The 24,071-nt window shown below is 40.8% G+C and overlaps 1 protein-coding gene across 1 annotated transcript; it reads left to right on the forward strand.

Annotated features, from left to right (window-relative positions):
• The first annotated feature begins 1,158 nt into the window (after positions 1-1,158).
• Positions 1,159-19,949, forward strand: GPR68 (G protein-coupled receptor 68). The gene is made up of 2 exons (XM_009885605.1): positions 1,159-1,247; positions 18,735-19,949. The coding sequence occupies exon 2, from the start codon at positions 18,867-18,869 to the stop codon at positions 19,947-19,949; it is 1,083 nt and encodes a 360-aa protein (XP_009883907.1). The 5' UTR covers positions 1,159-1,247; positions 18,735-18,866.
• Positions 19,950-24,071: the final 4,122 nt, after the last annotated feature.

Below are 24,071 nucleotides of genomic sequence, written 5' to 3' on the forward strand. Positions count from 1 at the left end.
CATGGGTACTCCTGCATTATTTTCAAGTTTTGTAAATGTCATTGCATCGTCTGCCTGTTGTTGGATGTTGTTTTTTTTTTTTTGTTGGGTTGTTGGTTTTTTTTTTTCCTTTTTTGTTTCTGTGCTTATGTCACTCTGCTTTCCACCAGGTTGAAAATGGAGAACATGTCTCGGAGTACCCTACACAAGGCTCCTATTTCCAGACTTACTATCTCTGGCTGCCCTTGGAGCACTGCCGCCCCATTGCAGTGAGCAGACGGGAACTCGTTAGGTGCTGTACTGAGCACGTGGTGTCATTGGTGGTCCTACGGCAGCACGGCAGAGTGCTACATAAGGTGAGTTATGTACCAGTCCAGAGCCTAAACTGGTAACAGATTTTGTTTCCAGCTTCAGTGGTGCAATTTGTATCTATGTGGTTTTTTAAAAGTAGTGCATTTGAGCTTGAATGATAGCGACTTTAATACATATCCCATTGTGCAGCTTTCACTCCTGTGGGAGTAAGAGTAGCAGCATGAGTTACCAGGAGGTCAGCTTTTACATCTGCTACAGTCTTCCTGAATGACCTTGGACAAACCCTTTGATCTGTTTACGCTTCAGTCTGTCTGGCTGTGTAGACCAGAGAGGAAGGAACCCCTCCCTCACAGCCCTTGCTCTTGCATGCTCAGAGAAGATGCTGCCTTGTGCAGAAATCAGCTTCTGCTGTGTTTGGACATAATGAAGATCCAATCTGAGCAAACACTAGAAACAACTTTCTGGAAATAATATTAATAACAACACTAACGCTCTGTATACTTTGTAATACAGCTGCACGAGGCAACATCTGTGTGTGTTTAGATAAGCTGTATCTAGCAGTATTTGGGCTTTGCACCAGCTGCTGTGATCATAGTGCAGTTATCTGCTGGTTTGTGTCTGTGACAGTAGGTATGGGTGTGAACACTACTCTGCGTGTGTTGCCATCTCCATATTCAGTGTCTGCTTTTGGCACTCTCATCTCTTTCATTTATGAATGAGTGGGTGAGGGAGAAGAGGGCTGGGCTGGGCTGACCCCTTCACGGTTGAACCATAAAGAGCACAGGAGCTGAAACACAATCTCCTCCTCCTCCTTTCCTGCGCTGTTCCACTGACAGCCTTGCTCACAGCTGGGAGGAGGACAGCTTCACCAGCAGCCTGAGCAGGAGCTGGAAGAAGGGAAGTTTTGTGTTCTTCACACTGCAGGGAAAACCTCTTTGCACAAACTCTGCTCACAGGTGAGTTTCATTTTTATCTATTCATTCTTAAAAGTGAGTTAGTTTTCTATCACTGAGACAGTTTATGCAAGGTTATGACCCCTGAAAAAGTGGCAGGACGGTTTTTTGGCTAGGTTGTTAAAGCAAAACAATGAGGCGGTCCAAGAATTCAACCAAAGCAACACGTCCAAAAAAAAAATCGCAACTTTAAAATTAATTTCCTTGGCAAGTTCCCACTAGTAGGAACTTTTATTCAAAGTTCTTCCAAAAAATCTTTCTTGAGTTCCACTTAGGCAAGAGGAGAACTGAATGTTGAAGTTGTATTGATGAAAGGAAATTGTTAAGATAAACCAAGAAACTGTTTCATGTTTGCAGCGGGGAACTAGAGCAATAGCCAGTAAAAAAATTCCAGTAGTCATTTTCAGAGAGCTTAGTAGGACTGTATAAATTGACTAGATATAAACTATTTTGAACGACTAGTAAGCGATTTAAATATTTAATTACCCCTGAGAACACAAGCCAAAAGTTACACCTAACACGAAACTGCTAAATCACATACCCCAGTGTGTGGGTGCTCTGTGTACACCTATATAGATTTGTCTTTGTATCTCAGAAGTATGTCATTGCTATACTTTCCAAACAGTAAGCCACTTCTCTTGTTGCTGTTCAGAACCTGACTTGGGAAAATTGAAATGTGAAGGTTTGTTTAGTGAAATGAAATCCATTCGGTCAGAAATTAATCTATCTTTTTTTTTTTTTTTTTATTTTAGATAGGATTACAAACCTTTGTTCATTATTGTAGGTTGCCTGTGTTATAAGTACTTTTTTCTGCTTCTTGGCAGTTTTTGTAAAGAAACAAAAAAAGTAAATCCCTGAGCAATCAGCTTCATGTGTGCACGGGGAGGGGAGCTGAGAAATAGAGAATTTAGAAGAATATAACAGCCTTGTCCTGTCCTTTTCTGTTCAGAACACATGCAGATATTTATTAATAAATATTTAAGGAAACTTAACAGTGAGGCGAGGAAAAATGGCTACACGTAGGCTCATAAGACATGACACTGTCATTGTGAGCATTACGGGACTTTCTGAGCGGTCTGTGAATCAGCTCCCTCCATGACTTTTTCCACATTAGCTCCCTGTGTTCACACTGGCTCCAGAAGAGTACAGTGTCTGACCACTTCTTTCAAGTTTGCTTTAATCAAGAAGACAGTAAAAGTGAGTCAATCCTGTGTATTTAACACCCACTCTTCCATTTCTGTTCTGAGGAAACAAAATATTTTACTGTAGTCACCCCTATCCTTCCTGCCTCCCCATCTTATTGCTAGTATATTTTTGTTCCCCCATATCACGCTGCTTCTACACATGCAATTATAAGGTCTTTCTGTTACATGAGGGAAGAGGCAGAAGGTAGCTGTTTCCAGCTCATTTTATGCTCGGTGCTATACAGCTGTTATTTACATGATAACATGAAGGTACAGCCCCAAAGTTTTCAGAGTCTTCTCAGGGTCTGGGGAGTACACTGTGAGAAAATGTTGGGTTTATAGGATCAGACCGGTATGTTGTTTTGGGATAGTGGGGCACAGATGGGGGGATGACAATGTCTACATCACAGCATTGTGATTTGAATATCACAGTTTTAAATGAAGAAAGATATGGTGCTTCCAATATCTCATTAAAGAAACTCATCTCACTTGACATCTGCAGTGAGATGTATTTATCTCGATTTGTGGGTGGTCGTCAAAAATTTACTCCCTTTGTTCTGGGATCTGAGGAGTGTAAGCAATCATAGACAGTGGGACAAGAGGGAAGGGAGGTGTGAGGAAAGGGAAGAGAGGGGAGGAAATGATTCCCAACTGACCTAGATGTATACAAGTGTCATGACACCAGATGTTATCAAATAGGGTGAGCCTGGGGAATGGCTGGTTCCTGAGGTGGGACAGATAGAAAACTTCTTAACTGTGTCTGAGCACAGTTGTACAGGGCCAGGTGTACAAAAGATGTAGGTTTCCTTCCCTAACCAGCCCTGTGGGTGTTGTCACTCAGATTAACCAGCTGATGCTGTAACTGCAAGTTTTCTTGGCATTCCATTGAACAGCGCACAGAAAAGAAGTTTTTTTCCCTGCCAGTTTTTCTAGACCTGATCTGAGGGTGCGTTTGTGTTGCCCTGGGTCTTCACTCCCGCTGACTATTCTGATGTCACTGTGTGGTGATAACCAAAGCAAAAGTTGTTGTGGGCTCACAAGGACATTTACACAACTTGCTAATTATTTTTAAGTGATGAACTGTGGAAAGAGAACTCCGGACGTGGTGGCCTTTTGTGGATCATTACCTTATAATTAGCTAAATGTCTCCTCTAAGAGGTTTGTTTTTTCTATAAAGCTTATTCTGAGTGGCTTTTAATGCTTGTTATGAATTATTCTGCCAGCTGAAGCATTTGCAAAGCTGATGTCCCTGACAGCTGGTGGCAATTGGTTTTGAAAAGTCACAGAACAGCTTTAATGTTTAGAAGAAACTGGCCAAAAAATTTAAGTAATCAGCAGCAGCTAAGAACAACATTGAAGTTTATTCTCTGAGGGATGCATCCACTGTAATTCCTTTTTCTCTACTAGAAACCATGCTCTTAACTCTGTTAATCTACCAGATAGCAAAAGGAGAACTTTTTAAGTACTTCATCCGTAAAGTGTAGCTAATCTGTCTGAAAGACAAAAAAAAAAAAAAAAAGACTAAACAATAAGTTTAAAACACTGTTAGAAGGAGATTGAGAAATGGGCTCACCTGAAAGTATACTCTGTTCCTCTCTATGGAGCCTTGTCGCCAGAAATTTTTCTGTGGCAACAAATTTGTTTCCATCTGGGTTGTCTTGGAGTTTAATCTGGGATTGCTTAGGCTGAGACCTGTCACCATGCCAGAGGCAAATAGAAATGCAAAACTGATCTGGTCTACAGGTAATGGAGAGGGCACTCTTCTGCTCTTACTGTCATTCCGTGAGAGATGTCCTCCTGACATTCTCCACTCAGAAATTGCTGCAGACAGCTATTGCTGCTAGGATCAGCTTAGTCTCTCATTTCTGAACGTCCTTGCTTTATTCCACAAGCTTTCAAGCTTCCTTTCTCTCACATGGATCAACAGTAAAGACACATAGCTTTGAAGAGATAGCTAACAGAGGAAGGGGAGCTAAAAAATGAATGTATTACAAAAGCAAATGCAATTGAAATATCAAACTTAAGTCACTTCAATGACACCGGAATAAAACACTAAAATGAGCAATATCAATAGGGAAGAATGGAAATAGTATTACAGAGGTATCTTGGTTTGGCTTTCTTATAACTCAGTATTTTAGTAACAATTAGAATTAGATCATTTTATATCTGGAAACATTTTTTTCTTCCATCTGCCAAAGAAAGGAGAATTTTTATTCTGTGATGGGTAGTGATTTAGTGTCTATGCACATACATAATTAGAGGATGTATCTGGTTTATGCTCCACATTTAAGAAGTGATCAGACATAGGTTTCAAAATAATTGTCTTTTAAAGTAGGAAGAGGCTTAAACTAAGACCCCATAACTTGTCATGTCAGGAAATTATTATCTGAAATTTGAACTTGTTTCCAAATCTCAGAGATGGTCTTACACCTCCACCCCAGAGCAGAACCTGGGTTTCTGAACATCTCTCAAGTTTGGAATCCCCCATCTCCTGTGCCAGCTTTTCCATCTCTCACCCAAGATCTTGTCAGAACTCCCCTGTAACGAGTATTTGATTCTCTCCCTTTTATCTAGCCAGATGCATGTTGGGAAGCACGAATAGTTTACACTAAGGTTGTTGCTATTGCTGTGAGTTGCTTCTCTGATACTATAAAAATAAGGGTTTCTTTCATTTTCTTAAGGTCACTGTTCTTCAACTAGTTTTTCAATTTTTGTGTTGAAACTCTTTTATCCAAATTAATACCATTAATGTGGGCAGGCTCTTCCTCCCAATTTTCTTTAAAAGAAGACTAGAGAAGGGTTAGTCAATTTTCAAGCATATGGATGGCTGAGTTTGTGCCTGCAGGCAGGCTGTTGGGATTTGTCTCCCAGGAGAGAGGTGGCAAACCTGACAGGGCTTTGACATAGGGGAAGCAGGTAGTCGCTGCTCACGCAGGTGCCAGTGTCACCCGAAGGTGGGACAGAGAGGTGCTGGAAAGAATACTTCAGCTCTTAGACAGGATGCTGAAGTACAGGAATTTAGCAGGACTGTGCTGAGGAAGGCTTCTCACAGCGTGTGCAAGGCCAGACAGAGGTATAGAGAGAGGCAGTTTCAGGGTATGACAAAGAAAATGGAGGAGTGAAGACAGGCTTATATATGTTGGGAAATGAGGGCACTCAGGAGTAAGGGAAGGCCAGACTGTGTAAATCTTAATGAAAGCAAGACACTAACACTTAAAATCATGTAAGAATTTTTTAAATTAAAATTAAGGCAATTGAGGAAATGAAAATTCAGGAAATGAAAACGTAAGCAAGCCTGCAGATACAGATGCCAGCACTTTGTTTAGAATGATTTATCCGCTGGGGACTAGGTTGTTAGAGTCCTGTACCCTCAAGTGAAAAAAAAAAAAAAAAGGACTGAAGTTTTCAATAGTCATCTAGGGAGCGAGAGCAACAATGAGGGAAGGAGCATAGAGGAAAACCTTCTGCAAGGCGTGCTGCTTCTACACAATCATGAGAAGTCTGAGAAATAACACTGGAGAACACGCCTTACATGCGAATATTGACTTAGAGGTGCAGGAAACCTGGTTAATCTCCAAAAGGGAAACTGTAAAAAAAGGAGAAAGATTAATTAAATATAGCAAAAAGGGATAGCTTAGAAGAGTTAAATCTCTACAGGCTAGATGGGGACCATTTGAAGACATGCATAAATGCATGTGTAAGCACCCCCACCCCCCTAATGTTGGATCCAAGGAAGAAATACAGAAACACAGAACAGAGACTAAAAAGGACTCAACTGAGTCTGAAAGGAAATGAGCACAGCTAAACAGCAGTGCTTGGAAGGGCAGATGGTGTGCTAGACTAGAAAGAATTGGATCTAGAACAGAAACCTGTTTGAAACACACAATAGGCATTAGTGTAAGCCAGAAACACAAACACAGTACAAAGGCACGAAAGAATTATTCCCATTTTAAATGATAACAGTGCACGCGATGATAGGTGCTTCAGTTGAACAGGCTCCTATCCTGTGACAAATTTTGTCTCTTTGATGAAAATAAATCCAACAGAAAAAAAAGAAGGAAGTCAAAAAAAATGAGGGGAGGAAGAGAAAAATCTCCAAATATTATAAACAGCTTTTCACTTTATCATGTCTTAAAACTTTTGCTGTACAAAATGAATCTTATAATGAATCACATATGCAGAAACCAGCATTTAAAAGAGAGGTGACTTTATTGAATGTATCATTACTTGCTGATGGCGTGGAATAATGAAAATGTTAACATTTTCCTTGAACATGAGATGTGCTCAATCTCTTCAAACACAGTGGAGTTTCAACCACATTTCTGTTAGACCTAGCAAGCAAAATTTCTCTCTCATGCAGCCTTTGCTATTTGTCAAACGTTATTAGTCAAACATTGATTATTGATGTCCCAAGCCACTAGCTGTTAGCAGCACTGCAAAATCAGTTCTATACACTGAACTATCAGTAAAGGAGGAGAAAAAATTGGACAGATGGATATTTGGTTGTTTTCCAAACTACTTTCTGTTAATGAGACAATTCTGTTTGGAGGGCATGATGTGCTGATACTTGGGTTTAATTATACCTTGTTCTGTCTGGAGGCAGTGGCATTATAAAAGATGCAAGCAGAAAGAGAATTTGGTCCCTGCTTTGGTCTCCAACTTCTTACTTTTTGAACAAAAGTTTTCCCTTGTAACCAGTGAGTCATACTGGGGAGGCTCCACAGAAGGGACTGTCTTGCATGTTGTTGGCACCCCTTCCCCTTTCCGCGAGAGTATAAGGGTACAGAGAGCAAATTGCTCTTAATATACACATTGGCTGTGTCTGTATAGTACCATAAGCATCTGGGTGAAGACGCAGGCTAGCATGTGACTTGCTCTGCCCGGTCTTGGTGCATGCATGCTGACTGGTACGTGATGCTGGCAGTGTGCAATGGTCCACGTGCTCTAAATGGGTGGCCCATGCTCAGGCTGCTGAGAAACCTGTGGGGTGAGTCCCAAGGGGCCATGGCTCCCTTTGGGTGGTCACTTTGTGACACAGGGGCTGTACAGCAGTGCTGGGTGTAGAGGGACATGCTGGAAAACCAAGGAAGGCAAAAATCATTGAAATGCAATACAGCTACGACCTAAACCTTAAGTCACTGATTTCTATGCAAGACATCTGGCATTGCCTGATGGAGCACAGTGCTGGTGTCAGAGCAGGCTGCAGTATCAAAAGAGGCAGTAATACAGAGTTTGGGAAAATGAATCAGAAGAGTGATTTTTCCCCAGGGCTGTAGATGGTAAAATGATTCAGTACTCATTTAGTTCAGAAGGGTGAAGTTCCTATTTCTCAATCCCAGGCTACAACACAGTTGTTCCAGTCCTTGTTCCTTACTGGCAATGTTGATCACGGCTTGTGTGGCTTCTAACCTAAGACCTGCGTAATCTTGGCTTTTCTTGCATTGTTGTTTTAAATGAGGATCAGCACACAGATTCAGGATTATAAGCAGTTCTGTTGTCTATGATTGATCGCTACTTACTTGTCTGCTGCCTGTGCAATAGAAACAGGACAGTGCCTTGGCTTTTGTGTCAAGGAGGGTTGTGGGGGAGAGAGGGGATGAGTTGGCTGAGGTTTTAGTTGAGGGTAAAGGAAGATTTGGAGGTTTTCTCTGAGGAATACAGAGATTTAAGATTTCTGCAGAAAGTGGTGTGATGTGTTTTCCTCCACCCACTGTCCTGTATTCAAGCAAGTCATCCACAAAGCCACAGGGAGGTGTCCCCTGTGGGTAGGAGCTAGTCACAATAGCTCAGTGGTGAAGTACTTGGAGGGTCATGTCATCCACCTGGCTGACCGGCAGGAAGGAGGGGGCATATGAAGGTCATTTTTAAAAGCTTTGAGGCAACTACGGCATGACTAATTCCTGTTATGTGATTCACCTCCCTGATACCACTTCGTCTGCTTGCCTGAAATTACACGTTGTATGAACTTCTTATTATCATAAATAGGGGTCTTCCAAAGTGTAGTTTCTTTTCAGCTGTGCTCAATCAGTTGTTCAGACCTTGCATTTGGTAAAAAGGCCCCCAATCCTAGATAAAGAATAAGAAGTAGTCTGAGATATTGGACTAACTGTGCTTATTAGCCTTTCTGCCTTCCTTACCCTTTGTGTCAAGTTGTCCTTCCGCTGCAGTTGTGCAGCCCTCCTCTAAGAAGTACAAAGTCATAAAAACCTGAAATGAAATGGTACAGGAGCAGAACATGGATTTTTTTTATTAGTTTTTGTACACATGAAGTCACATACATTTCGCTTCAATATAGCTTTAATTTCTAGGAAGAAAACCTTTCAAAATAAAAAACCATTTCATAAAAAATCATTGTAAAACAATTTGTTTAAAAAAAATCCTTTGTGGAAATTATGTCACTTCATGTCAGATTTAAACAATTTGTTTCCGTGCTATTGCATGTCGCTAAAAGGGGTGAGTTGTGTCACGTCAACAGGCAAACAATAGTGAAGAACAGAATAGAAAGGTCCTGAGAGCTGCCCAGATATTTCCTTGCCTTTAAGGGGCATCAACTGAACCATTCTCAAGTAGTTTGCCAAACTTTAAGACCTTCCGTGATGACAGCCATACATCCCATGCACCACCTATCCCAGTGCTCCACTTGCCTTTGTTAGTGGAAAGTTTTTCATGGTGTTTAACCCAACCTCTCACATCTTTGTGACAATCTTTAACATGTTTGAAGGTTGTTGCTGTGTTTGCCCTCAATCTGTTCTTCTTCAGACTAAACAAGCCTGATTCCCTCAGTCTTCGGCTTTGCTAGACCTCTGACCTTTACCCTGCACTTCTCCTGACCACAGCCAGTGGATCCCAGGGGATCTGTGCTCTGCTGTAGAGCCTTACAGAGGTGCACAGGATAGAGGGGTAGTACCTACAGCCTGCTGAGACATCCCAGTGTGATATGTGTGGGGGGGGATGTTTTACAAAAGCGTGTTGTTGACTTCAGCTCAGTACGTGACCCCTGGAGCCCCCACATCCTTCCAGGTGTTCTACTCTAAAATAGGATATGCTTTATTACTGACTTCTTGTATCACATGGAATACATAATATGTCGTACACAGCAGTTTGCACATCAGGTAGGAGAAGATGGATACTCAGTGCTCTAATTTAAATGACAAAGGTGAGTCTAAGATCTCCTGAGTTATTCAGGGCATTTTTTTTTTCTGAAATACTGACATTTTCCAGGAATGTAAATTTTCTGTTTCAATAAGTCCTCCCTGTGAACTCTTCCAGTGTAGTCTACAGGGTGCTGTGTTATTACCAGTTACTGGTGTGTGATACCTTAGCTCTCTGAAGGCCAGTCAGAAGTGAGCAGCTACTTGCTTTCTAGGTGGCTTCCTGCTTAACTGAGACTAAGCTTGTTTGACTTACGAAGTGGGTTGAATATAGAACATTTAGGTTTGTGATCCATAGTTATTCACCTGTTCCTTAAAGAGCTTCATGATCTGCAGGCCAGGGCACTTGTAAGATTAAACCACATTGCCATGTCTTTACTGATGGGAAATGAGCATTGAAACTAGATTTAGAGTTCATGAAATTACTTGAATTAAGTATGTGGCTAATATACGTGGGCTATCTTCATTCGCTTCTAGCTGCATTGCGTTCATCAGCCCATGCTGCTTATGTTAGGCTGCACAGGTCAAATTTCTCACCTTATGGAAATGTCCAATCTACTGCTTTCAACAAGCATCAAATTCACTATGAGGAAAAAAAAAAAGAATTCATGACTCAAGTATTTTGACATGAACCTGCTACTCAAATCTATGTGATCAGTTCCTAATTTACAAGTTTAAATTTTACAAATTTACAAGTTGAGAACATGAAACCCTCAACTACCCCACCACTGTGGGTCAGATGGCATCTGAAGTTTTAGCAATGACATATTTAATGTAACCAGCTTACTTCAGACTTTGGAGAAATCTGGTAAGCAGAAATGAAGAAGTTGGGAGAAATTCCCAGGGTATCAAAGTTCCAGCAAATGGAGTGATTTACCCAATGCTGTGAATAATTGCATGTCTGTGTTAGGGAAAATTGGACATTGGTGACTAATTAGTCTTTTGTTTATGTGGGTTCTGAAAAAATGCTGCTGGCTTCCTTCTTTGACAATAGGTTTATAAATGGAGTCATACAATAATGACAAAAGTAAAGTTATTTGTAATTTATAGAATACTTTTATGGTTTCTTCCCACTGAAACAGATACACAGAATAATAATTACTGTACAGAGGTTGGTGTTAAAGGGTCCACTCGCAAGTTAACAAACACTGAATGAATTGTGTATAAGCCTAAACTAACTTTAGACGGGAATTCAGTTTAAGGAGGAATTGAGTTTTTGCCTTTTTTTTTTTCCAATTTACGTAAGATTGTTTCAGAGGTTAAAAAAGATACAGTCCTTTATCTTACCATATGCCTCCGGTAAGATTCTCTTGCAAGGAGAAGGACATACGTGGTTTGTTCTGCTAATGAAAAAAAGCAGGCAGAAAAAAAATGGAAAGTGAGTCTAGCAGAGAAGTAGCCTTTCTGCTTTACAAACAACAAACCAGCAGAAGACAGAAACAAAACTCCTTGCAGCCAACTGCTCTTCACACAGAGGTTTGACAAAAACAATATTTCTGCGCACTTTCTGTTGTTAGTGACTTGTAATTTATACTCTTAGGGACCATGTATCTGTCTTTAAAGTGGTATATGTTTAATTCCAGATTTATTGAGAATGGTTTAGAAACCAATCCTATTGAAAAATATGTGGTATGGTCAGTAGAGAAATTAATCCGATGCCCTGAAGAGACACATTGAAGGTTCACATCAAATGGGCTGCACTAAAAGAAGGTGACCATCAAGGTCAAGTACACGGATCAGGAATTCGAAATCTTAAGGTCACTAGTGCAACCTAATTTTTAGCCCGTTTGCATATTTAAACCAGGCTATGATCTTTAATGAGTAGAATCATTATTTCTACGGGACTTTTGCCTCAATATGAGCCATGCCAACTCTGTCTGTGCTCAACAAAACCAGTGCCCTGCTGAGATGCTTGAGCCAAATCTGAGCACCTTTCTTGTAGAAACGTAATGCTGTGGATTAGAATTACCTCGGTTTTCTCTGCGCACCCTTTGTCTTTGATCTGCCAGGCCAAGTATCACACCGCTGCAGCTTTGCTGGTTTTGGACCCTGAAATAACAGTCAGTGCTAGCTTGAGAATATATCTCCATCACTTTGCATTGTGCCCCTAGGAACACCTGTGTAATATGTTGCCTCATCCCAAGTGATGAGCAAGGATAAAATATCTTATTCACTAGAATTGTTTCCACCTTTAATAAATGCGCCTATCGTTCATTTATTTGTTTTATCTACAGCAGTCGTTGGTAGGACATTTGAGTGCTTCACAAGCACTATCAACTTACTGTCTGTAAGGGAATATAATTTTAACTTTGAGAAGATGGAGAAATCAGGATTATATAGTTTGGTTGACCAAAATATTTGGGCTTTTTCTAATTTGTCCATGTATCCCTTACAGTGCAAAAGGTTCCAGAGACTTTACCCATAGTGAGTAGAGAGGACACCTGAATTTGTGCACTTTCATTTCTGCATCCCACTGTAATTCTTTTCTTCTCAGCAGTAACAGAGTGAACCTAAGTGCATTGTTATTCATCCTGCTTCATAGCCAGATGTTCCCCATTGCATACTGACAATCTGATTTTATTTTTTTCTTTCCAAGCACAGAAATTTTGCCCTCAATGGATTTTGTTTTGCTTTCAAACCAAGACCATCTTAAATCCAGTTTGTGTTATACACTCCTTCCCAAGTCAGTACCATTTGCTGATTTAGTAAGTGCATTTTCTATCCCATTCTGAATGGCATAGAAATTACAAAATTATGAATACATTAAAATACTGACTAACATCCTGAAAAGGGAAAATTATTGCACACTCAACTCAGTCAATCATTCCAGATCAGGTGAACTACAGGTGGCTGCTTTTTGAGTGTGCTTGTGTAACACATCCAGCAGTACACAATGCCTTTACAATTTCCTAGGGGTGAACAAGAATGTATATTGGGATATTCCAAGTCTTCATAAAATCAAGATATATTACCCTTGTTGCTTCCTGTCTAGCTCTTCAGCTGCACACGTCATCAAAGATGGAAATGAGATTGGTCTGACACTACAGTTTCTAGTTGAATTGTGTGTCTCTTATTGCAGCAGTATCTCTGAAGCAGCCTTCTGAGCTGTTTGGTTGCAGCGCTGCTGCCCTTGCTGCCTTTGTGTCTTTCCCCTGATTCCTTCCCAGGCTTTCACAAGCCCTGAAAGGCAGCTGCTGACTCTATTCTCCCTCAAGTCCTGCCTTCCCCCTGTACATCAATAGCTCTGGGAGGTGGGGGGGGGCTCTGTGTGAGAACGAAATTGTTCAGGTATCATGGGAGCTGAAAGCAGGTGAGAAAGCGGCTGTCATGTCTGATATCAGATTGAAGAGGCTACGAGGACAGGAATGGCACTGAGCTGTGGCAGGTAGTTTCTGGGAGCTTGGGTACTAATATGACTGGCATGATATTTGGGTGTGATGCTGTGTGGGGCAGGACTGATCATTGGCGGGGAAAGGAGGCCACAGGTTGATGGATTAAGCAGGGGATTAAGCTTCCACTACTGTACTTTACCCCTTCCAACTCTCCTTTGTTTTCTGCTCACTGGAGGAGCAACAGGATCTGCAGCCTGGTAAGGATGCACATTGCAGGGAAAATAGGGCCTGTCCATGCCTGCACAAGTCCTCCTACGGAAAGGAGGTAGGACTGAGGCCGGAGCTCCTCCCATCTTTCTGAGACAGGTTGTGAAGTAAGTGAAGCTGCCAGACCCGACCCAACTTCTGCTCCTGAAGTATGGCAGGACTCACTTGGGGTGAGTCTCAGCAGCTGTGAGTCACTTCTGTAAATGCATCGATATGCGTATTGAATGTCTGATGACTTGCTCTGGTTGAAGCTAGGCAGACTACCGTATAATTCTCCAACTACCCTTTTCGCAGGACAGGTGTTATGACTGTTTTACCTCAATCCATCATAATTTCTGAAACATCATCAGCAATAGTTCACAAATTGCTTTAGCTAATTCCCTTGAAGTGCACATAGACTATCTAAATATCTGATAGCCTTTGCTTATCTATTTTTTTCTATACCTCCATCCTACTGTTTAAAAAAAAAATTGTTAGATGCTGGGTCACAATTTTGGTTCTAAAGGCTGAAATAAAAAATATCAGCAAATATTTCAACTATGTTTAGACCTATACTTTGTGTTTGTGCCTCGTGTGTACTTGTGTTTCTTTACCCTTCCTTTTCTTGTGTGTTAATAAAATCACCCTTCATTGCCTTTTATGGCTCTTTGTGCTTGTGACGCTTTTAGAATCTTAGAATCATAGAATAGTCTGGGTTGGAAGGGAGCTTTAAAGGTCATCTAGTCCAACCCTCCTGCAATAAGCAGGGATGTCTCCAACTAGATCAGGTTGCTCAGAACCCCGTCCAACCTGACCTTGAATGTTTCCAGGGATGGGACATCTACCACCTCTCTGGGCAATCTGTGCCACCTTCATTGTAAAAAAAATTCTTCCTTATATCTAGTATGAATCTACCCTCTTTTAGTTTAAAGCTATTACCCCTTGTCCTATAGCTACAGGACCTATTAAGGTCTGTCCCCATCTTTCTTATAAGCCCCCTTTAAGTATATAAGGGCCACAATAAGGTCCCCCCAGAGCCTTGTCTTCTCCAGGCTGAGCAACCCCAACTCTCTCTCAGCCTGTCCTCATGGGAGCGGTGCTCCAGCCCTCTGGACCCGTACCACAGGTCTTTCTTTTAAATCATAATTCTTCTGTTTGAATCCAAACATCATTGTGCCATTTCCTCATAATCAGTCATGCACCCTGTTTTCTACTTTCTTCTACATTTATTTTTTTTAAACTTTCTCTAAGGATACTAGTCAGTTTCTGCTCATTTTATATTGTTTGACCAGTCCCTACTCAATGCTGCTGGTCATCACTTCCCAGCCTCCTTACCTGACCTTATTCTTCCTTTGTGAACTTTTCCTGGCTTTGTGAACGAGGACCAAACCAAGCTGACAAACCCTCAAGTGTTGGGGGAAGCTTAGTGTGTGAACTTAAGGGCTGGTGTCTGTGTGGGTAATGATCTGAACCAAACCCTAAACTGAAACAACCTCAGGTTTCTGGTTCCAAGACATGCAGCACAGTCCAAGTCCTGCTATGACAGCCGAGTGACTCAGGCCTGTCTGCGGCGTAGGACAGGTGCAGGGGCAGATTAAACAGCAAGAGCCACTGTCACATAAAGATGTGCGACCACGTTACACTCCCTGCTCAAGGAAACGAGTGCTTTGTGGATGAGACAAGCTGTGTGCGCAACATTTGCAAATGCCTATAAGGAAGTCCTTTGGCACAGTCCCATTTGTCTCTGCTGAAAATGTGTAGGTCTTACTGCAGACAGATTTCTTACGAGGGCGATTGTAGCAATGTTCACTGAAACTAAACAACCACTCAGGCTCCATGCTAGTACTTCGTCTGAGCTGAAGAGGCTGTGGTTCTAAGTGTCTCTGAGCTGTTTCCTGTGCTGATACCAGCAGTCAGTGCTTCACATGTGAGCTGCTCCATGGTTCATGGTGCAGGGGGGAGTCGTGTTTTTATCAACAATTAAAGCATGAAGGCATTTGGAAAGAAAAGAACCCATTGTTGAACTGTCCAGTGAGTAATGAAAGTTGGCTCATTTAAACCAAGAAAAAGTGAAGTGCTCTGAAGTCCAGGGAACCTTGGTTTTATTTTTCACCCAGGAATAAGAGAATGGTTTAGAGCTCATGTAGATGGCAAGAGTCTTCTAATTTGTTTCCAAGACTTCAGCTTAGATGGGCATCATCTGAAAGATGTGGGCATATACGAGAGGGAAATATTGCCTGGCAATGTCTGCAGACTTGTGATGCTGAAGGTGTTGCATAAACTATGCACTGAAAAACCACCCAGCTGCACTATTTCCATATTAAAGCTGTCTAAAAGGAATGCCTGTGTGTTCCCATTCGTAACTGCTTTCAGCTTTATGATTATCTGCACCCCAGATGTTTTCCGTACAGCAACTTTTTTCATTTTTCTCCTCCTCCTAACCAGATGAGGTCAGTAAGTAATGAAGGAGCTATTTGTCTTTTCTCTTCCATACCCTGCGCTGCCTTTCCTTCAGTTTCCACTTTTCCAGACAGCTTGTAAGGTATTGCGTATTATGTTCTTAATAACAGGGTGGGCTCTTCCACACTGTTAACATCTGTTAACATTGCCATTGCAGTACTTTGATACCAGCTTCATTGAGAAAGCATCGTTTTGCTCCCTGGCTGGTGCAGAGCTATGTTTAGTATCATTGGTGCTGGGGGAAAGACGAACTAACTTTATATTTCCCGTTTGGCTACTGAGCTTGTCACTAGCCAGGCACGAGGGGCCAGAGGGCACAAAGGCGTCCCGGGGCACTGAGGAGGCTGAAACAGGGGAAGGATTTCCTGCCTCACTGCTGCTGCTGACCAGAAGAGCAGTGTAAGACAGCTATCGCACAAGCAAGGATTTGGACCTTTGTTTTTCATCCCTGTCTTTGATATTGAGGAGGGTTTTTTAGCACAAGGCAAAGAGATTCGCAACAGCCAGCCTTCTCTTCCTGCCCCCTGAAACAGCCCACTCCAGCACTTCCTCCGGGTGCAGGAAATGTTGCTGTAATCATAAGTGTATATTACATTAGCATAATGTCGTATCAATAAGACTTTTGCTGTCTCCTTCACATTCTGCATTCTGGCAAGACTTTTAAGCTAAACAGAAATGATTTTTGCAATCATATTCCCTGTGACATAAACATAATTTAATAAAAACATTTTGAGTTCTTAGAGGAAAAGAAACATTTTCAAAAAAACTGCAACTGCAGAGTACATCTGCTTTTTCTCATACTGTGATCCACATTGACTCACTGGGTAACACTAAATGAAACTCGGCGCTGTTGAACTGTGCTAGACATATAAAGACAGTTCTGACTTCAAAATTGTCGACAGCTTTTGAATTACTATTTGGCCTCATCAACAGGAGCTGGACACTGACTGGACACTTTTAGTTGGTAGATTAGGTGATAGATCCCAGATTTTTAGGCATTTTAGATTGTAACTAGGCGTGCCAATCATCCTGTGCAGACAAATTCTTATATGTAGAAGTCACCAAATTATTACACAGAAACGAAATGGTATCAAATACAAACTCACATACAATTGTACGGGGCCTGGAGCTCTGGATTGAAAAAGGTGAGGTGGGGTAAGTAGGTTATCAAACCTGCCTTGGCAAACCTGTGCTGTCCTTGTGGGTGTGGAGCCACGTCTCCTGTAGACAGAAAAGCTGAGTGATGATTTTGAAGCCATTGGGAAATGCTTAGTGCACTGGATGGTGTTACGGGAAAGCTAATGGTCCCTAAGTAACAGTTCTTTGGGAAATTAGTACATAACTTCAGCAATTTCCATGGGAGCTGCGTGAGAGCGAGAGTAGAAGAGCAGAGTGCTAGACTTGACCAGTCTTTCACACAAGTTGCATTGGACAATGGAGTTAGAAGTTTTGAGAGAGATGAGCTTATGTTGGCCTGTTGTTTCATGACTGAAGGTATCTGACATCCCCAAGAATACTTCCACCAAAACCGGGGCTGGTGTTCTGTCTGTTGGTAAGAAAAAGAGGAAAGCAAAGGAATGAAAAACACATTCTAATTCTTAAATATTTACACATATCCTTAAGTTTGCTGTGATTTCTGTGGGACTATGCTACACAAGTTGAAGCTAAACACTGAAAGTCTTTTCAGTTGCGGTCACTTATTTCAGCGGGGCAATTCTTTTCTGGCCCAAAGGAAGTGATTTTCTTTTCATTTTCTGCAGGAGTAAAGCCCACGATTATTAAAAAAAAAAAATCATAAAAAAATTATTTGACACTAATATCCTCAAATGCTGCAGCTGACAGCAATTTCACTGTAGCGTGCTCATGTTTTAATAGGGTTGCCTTGGAAAAAATCGTATGTTCCTAGACAGGACAGAAGATGATGACAAAACCACAAATTAGGACAGTAAACAGGAAAAAGCAACAAGACCTTATCTTTGTCCCTGGATAGTGCTGTCTCCTTTTGAGTCGATATTAACTGAAGCTGTAGGAGGAGTACATCAAAGTGTACACTACAACCATGCATTTTCTGGGAAGAGATTGAAAGAAATACAGTCTCGCTGTTCTGCATCATCAGATAAAACATACGTCCCCTTCAGACTGGGCACAGTTTGCCCCGCTGTTTTCCAGTCCTGAGCATTTGTGCCAATGGGAATATATCACGTGAGGTGATAAAATGCTGAATGTGGTACTTCGTTTAGTCTAGGGTTTAATCACTGGGAGCTGGCTCAAGGCCTCGCTCGTCCTCGCTGAACTGAGTGCTAACCCATTGTCATAAGTTATTTTTATAAGTTTTTTAGACAGTAATATTATAGTATAGGAACGGTTTGTATGGGTATGTGCTTGAATTATAGAAGATTCTTCAGGTGAAAAAAATTATATTCATATTCAATGAAGATGAAAAGGAAAGATACAAATGTATAGATAGTAACAGTAAATGAGTGGGTTTGAGAGTTGATGGCAAATAAGGAATCTGCAATACCATGTCCTGTAGGACTGAGACCACAGGGATACATCGTACCAGATTTTTACAGTGTCCTTCTGACAGAGAAAGACAGCTTGCTTTCAGGATTGTGTTTACAAGTAACTAAGAGAGAATGCTAAAAATTCCTTTTTTTTTTTTTTCATCCTGATGGGTTGAATTGCATATTCCATGGTATCTTGTATCTAAAGGGAAATTTAAGAAATGGAAATTAAAAAGCAACTGTCTTGTGTACCCTGCGTCCTCTAAGGAATTCTTAGTGGACTGCTGGTGTGCCAGAGACATTTTTTCCATCATGGACAAATCAGCTTACTGCTTTTGTGCCTCATCTGCAAAAGACAGATATTTCTTCACCATTTAGGTACTTGCAAAGCTAAAGCGACAAATATTTGTAATTTGCTTTAGTCTTCTTGGACGTAAAATTTTCTGGTACTTTTCTGGTAAGTACTAGGACTTACTCTATGAATAGTGATTTCCCAGACAGGCTTTATCTTCTGTCAAAGACTGTAAGGAAATTTAAGGCTAGGAAAAGGCAGCTAACTGAAAACCTTGACAATCGTATCCCTTCTGAAGATTTTAATGTGTTTTACCTTCAGGTTATTAACAACTTGCAGCAAGTCATCACTTCAGCCTAAAGGTTTGTGGAAGAAATAAGCAATACATGAAACTGGACAAAATTAAATGCTACATCAGGATCCTGATGAATGATATACGGGGAGACATAGAAGATGGTGAATTTCACAGAGAATGCAACTGAGAAGTGCACTATTAATCATGATATCCACCAGACATTATCCCCTGTGGTATACATATTTGTATTTGTATTAGGCCTGCCAGCTAACTGCCTGTCACTCTACTATGGGTATTTACAGATCAAGGCTAAAAACGAATTGGGTATCTACCTTTGCAATTTGACTGTAGCAGACCTGCTCTATATCTTTTCTTTGCCTTTTTGGCTTCAGTATGTTTTACAGCATGACAATTGGACCTACGATGAGCTGCTGTGCAAAATTTGTGGCATCCTCTTGTATGAGAATATCTATATCAGTGTGGGCTTCCTCTGCTGCATCTCCATCGACCGCTATCTCGCAGTAGTGCACCCTTTTCGATTTCAATGCTTTCGGACAATGAAGGCTGCTGTGATTGTAAGCATCGTTATCTGGACCAAAGAAATAATGGCGTGCTGCTTTGTCTTTACGCACGGGGAGACCAGTATGGATGCTGACAGCCACGTGGTTTGTTTCGAGCATTACCCCATCAAAGAATGGGAGCACAATCTCAATTACTACCGCTTCTCTGCTGGCTTCCTTTTCCCCTTCTTTCTGCTGGCCTTCTCTTACTGTGGGATTTTACGAGTTGTCCACAAGAGTCATGGCACTCAAAAGAAGAAGAAAATCCAAATTAAACGACTGGTTTCAAGCACTGTTTTCATTTTTTTAGTTTGCTTTGCACCATACCACATCCTACTTGTGGTTCGCAGCTTGCTGGAGAACAACTGTTCGTTTGCTGTGAAAATATTTAATATTTACCACGTTTCTCTCCTGTTGACTACTTTTAACTGTGTTGCTGATCCAGTATTGTACTGTTTTTCCAGTGAAAGCACTTACCAGAACTTTGCCAAGATGCGAGACTCTTGTTTAAGATGTTTAAGGTGTCTGAGGACTGAGACAAAGGAATCATATCCACTGAATGTTCCAGAAACTTCTAACAGGCCACAGCATGAGCATGAGCAACAACCAGGGTTATTACAAATATCACATGGTAGTACTGGAATGAAGGACTCCGCCACAACTTACATGGGCAACCTATAGCATTCATCAAAAAAGGACATTAATCTAAAATTTGCAGCTGTGGCCGTGTTTGTGTATGCCTCTGATTTATCCGCCTATTACAACTGTGTTACCTCCGAAAAGCTTATTAACAATGCAGTACAGTGAGGTCGTTTCTGGAGGTGCTTGGACTTTGGCAATAGTGAGGAAAGCACATGCTAAGTCAGTTCAGTTACAATCACGTCTCTGTTGTCATTGTGGTACCACTCAAAACCTCTTGTCTTGATGACTGCATTGACTGGAATAAGCTAGTACTCACTGTGTGTGGTTCTGTTGAATTTGACTTTAACTGCTCTTTGTTTGCCACCTAGAAAAAATTATTCTCTACAAGCTGTCATCATCTGTTGAAAAGGTTGGAGACAAAATAAATTAAATGTCCCCGTATGTACTTTTGAAAAGAACCAAAGAAAAAAAATTGCATTTCTGTAACATCCCTGTAACTCTCTGAAATAACTTCTCCTTCAGCCAGTTTCAAGGCCTGCAGAGACCGTGCCAGAACCAACCTCCTAAAACAATCCAATAAGATGTCATGTTCTGGGAGAACACACGTAGGGAACTCAGCATCTGCTGAGACCTTCAGGCTGTTGATTGACTGTTGAATCTCAGACTGTTGAACATCATTGTAAGGCTCCTATTGACTTCCAGAGGTATGAGAACTCTTGGCTCCGATGGGGATAAATAATTTGGTCTGTTGACTTGGAAAAGAACAGGAGGTTGGTAGTATGTGAGGTGCTTTGAACCCATGCACGTCTCTGAGTCACTGTGTTCAAAGACAAATTTAGTTACAGCTGGATTCTGCTAAACCTTGCTAAGGTTTGGATTGTGTCCTTCAAAATTGGTGTGTCTTGTGCAGCATAGACCATGCAGCCAATTAAATAACAATGCCTTTGTCAGGGAAACTTAAATGGATTCTGTTTAAACTCTATTTTCTCCCACAGATACTATAGCTTAGGGTTGGGTCATTGGTCAGTACATACAATATCAGAAATACGATGTATCAATGATCTATGTTTCCTGGTTTACACAGAAAAAAAATACAGGAATAAGTGGAGATAGTGGCAGTTAAAGGTGTGGGAGTTGTGCTCTATGCTATTGTTTCTACCACTATCTCCTCTCTAGTTTGTTTTTTTTTTCTTTCTTATACTAATGTATCCCTTATGATTCTTTGTGATCTGCTCATCATACCTTCTTGTATCTGTAACTGTTACACCATGAATATTGCCTTGTCCTTTCACTTTTCTGGTTTCAAACCTTTCTTGAAACACCGCTTTCTCTCTGCAACCTGGAGGTGATAACTTCCAGTTGTAGAATCAGTTTTGTTTCTTTTTTTTTTTTTTTTTTTTTTAAATGTCAAAAGATCCTGTAGCCAGACAGTCTACTCCTGGTACCTGAAGTATGTCATGTAACAAAGCCTTACTTGTCACCAGTTTCTAAAAGGCAATATATTCTAAGAGTTTTCTGGAAACCACCTTGAGAGCGCAATATTAGAAATAATTAGGGGATGTGTTTTAATAAAGAATGTTTTTATTATTTTCTTTCTATATTTGTTCACTCTGTGTTTGAAGTAACTATATTACGACTTTGGCCCACAGTTTCTACTTGTGAGACTACAGCTCCTCTCCTCCCTCTTCTTGCAGAAAGAATTCATGTCCCCACTCCCAGGAGGGGATTAGGTTTGCTTAGGTTAACATTTGCTTTGTTTAATTATTTTACATTTCTTTATACTTAGACCACTCGCCAAGCTGGATTAATTACCTTAGACATGCATTTTTTCTTCAGACTATTAGTGCTGTTTAGCTTTATTTTCTCCTAATCTTTCCTCTGATCTCCTCTGTCTCTATCAACGGGGTCGTAAGGCAGAGACTCACCACAGCCATACCGCCGCGCTTGTGTACTCTTAAGCACTGAGCCAACTACTTGGACTCCCATGACCTGGCGGGCTGTAACACACATACGTGGTTTGTTCGAGGATGAAATATTTGTTGTCCTGTTTACGCTTTACTTTACAGTAACCCACGTTGTTTAAATTAGACAGATGGAATGCAGAGCATGCCATGTTCCATCGAATTGTCATCTGAGGGATTAAGGCTTATTTGAGTTGGTACTTTGATGTGGTCAGCTTTTGGTCAGCTGCTGCAGTTAAAAATCAGATGGAAACATGTGTAACCGAGTCCAGCATTCTGCTGCAGTTCTCAACATTTAACCTGCTAACCCGTAACAGAAGGGGAAGGTTTTTTCTTTTTTTTTTTTTTTTTTTTTTCCTGAAGTCAATATTTTATCATTTCTTTCTATTTTGTAACTGTTCGGCTTAGTCTGCAGAACTGTAACCAATACGGGAGGAAGGCAACTCTCATTCAGAGCTTTTCTTTCTGTCTCAGCCAGAACATAGTCAATCTAGGGTCCTGCTATGGTTGCTAGAGATTCACTACACGTTGCTATCAGATTAAACACAGTGCTTGGAACTGCACAGGCTAAGGGGTTTTAAAAACATACATCAGAGAAAAAGCAAAATGAATTATTACATTTTATATTTCTTAATGAAATCTAACTGTTAAAACTTGTATTTTGGGGAAAAAAGAGCAAAAGCTTACAAAATGAAATTTTTTTGACAAAAGTTAGTGTTTGCAAAGAATAATATACATTGCACCTGTTAGTGTGGTATGTCAGTAAGCTACTGAGCACGCAGCACACAGAGAAGGAAATCAGCTGCCTCCTTCCCCAAACAGACATTTTTAAATGATGCTAATTTCATTTTGTGGGTTCTGTGCAGCAGTAAACATATGCCATCCTGCGGGGTTGCTGGCTTTGGCAAAAACTCAAGCATTCATATGAAATATTTTACTTAACATTTATAGTTTGGAGAGTTTGGAGACTTCTAAAGGAGCTATTTTCTAGTTGTGAAACTTCAAAGATAGTTTCACTGCAACATCCTTCAAGATGGCTTTAAATAAAATGAATCTAAAAAATGACTGATCCATAAAATAAATGTTGGGAGATTTGGTTAGTGTGAATGTCTACCAGCAAGTAGGGCATTAAGATTTCTTTCTCTCACATGTGTTCAACTGTTTTAAGTCTGTGTATCCTAAAGGACTTCAGAAGATTAATGATCAAAGTACGCAGGTGTTTGTGGTACAAACTGATTTTTCTCGTTCTCAAAAAATTATGTGTTTGTCTTATGTAAGAGAAGGAAAATAAAACTCACCTGCCAGAAAGAGAAGTAGATACAAGGTGTTCCTGGCTTCTGGAAGTCCACTGTCCTTTGGAAAAAACAGTGGCTAAACACAACTGCCATTCTCATCCCGTTAAAGCGCAATGGTTTATGCTCACCTTCTGTACCAATATAATCATTTAATGACAGCTAAAGCACCAGTGCCTGAGAGGTGACGTGTCAAATATACCCTGTCCTCTCTGCTGCGAGGGCTGGCAACCAGCAGAACTTCAGCCCTGACACTCAGCTGGGGTTAAAGTAAAATCACAGCTTTAAATGACAAAGGTCAGGCACAATTCACAACCATTTGTCTTTTACTGGTTCGGCATCAGTAGGCCTTTGAGATACAATTTAATTTTACTTCACTTAGTCTCATCGGGAGCAGAATTTCTATAACCGGAGTTCATCATTTTACTTCGTAATGAATGCAAATGTTCTTTAATTTCTAAGCATTGATTTTTAATCACTATTTATGTATTTAATTCATTTAAGTGAACAGGACACCCGGAATTATCAACAACCTTTCTGTATTACCCAGAAAGGGACAAAATATATAAATGGGAAACTGCTCATACGAAGGAGGCAAAGGGTATAGCCTCCCCTTTACGTGGAAACTCTGCAATGCTGCCCCTACTTTCATTAGCTCAGTTAAAGCTCTCCCCTTATCTCCCCTCACTTCCACAAACTATCCACCACCACGAGAAGACAGTTAGAGGGCTTACAGGTGGTGTGCAGGGGGGGCTGCATTTAACAACTTTCACTATTGTAACACTTACTGGTGTTTTTTTTTTTGTTTTGAACCTCCTCTCTCCACTGCAGCTGTTTTCCTCACCACAAAGTATTTTTAAATCCAAGTTGCTACAAGAGTTGCTTCCTCTTGCAGTTATGAGCTTAGT

Source organism: Charadrius vociferus, unplaced genomic scaffold (genome assembly GCF_000708025.1).
Source record: "Charadrius vociferus isolate BGI_N301 unplaced genomic scaffold, ASM70802v2 scaffold355, whole genome shotgun sequence".
Lineage (NCBI taxonomy): Eukaryota > Metazoa > Chordata > Aves > Charadriiformes > Charadriidae > Charadrius > Charadrius vociferus.

What these genes read in the sequence shown, in the direction of transcription:
- GPR68 (XM_009885605.1), top strand. Translation starts at nt 18,867, where the DNA reads ATGGTGAATTTCACAGAGAATGCAACTGAGAAGTGCACTATTAATCAT.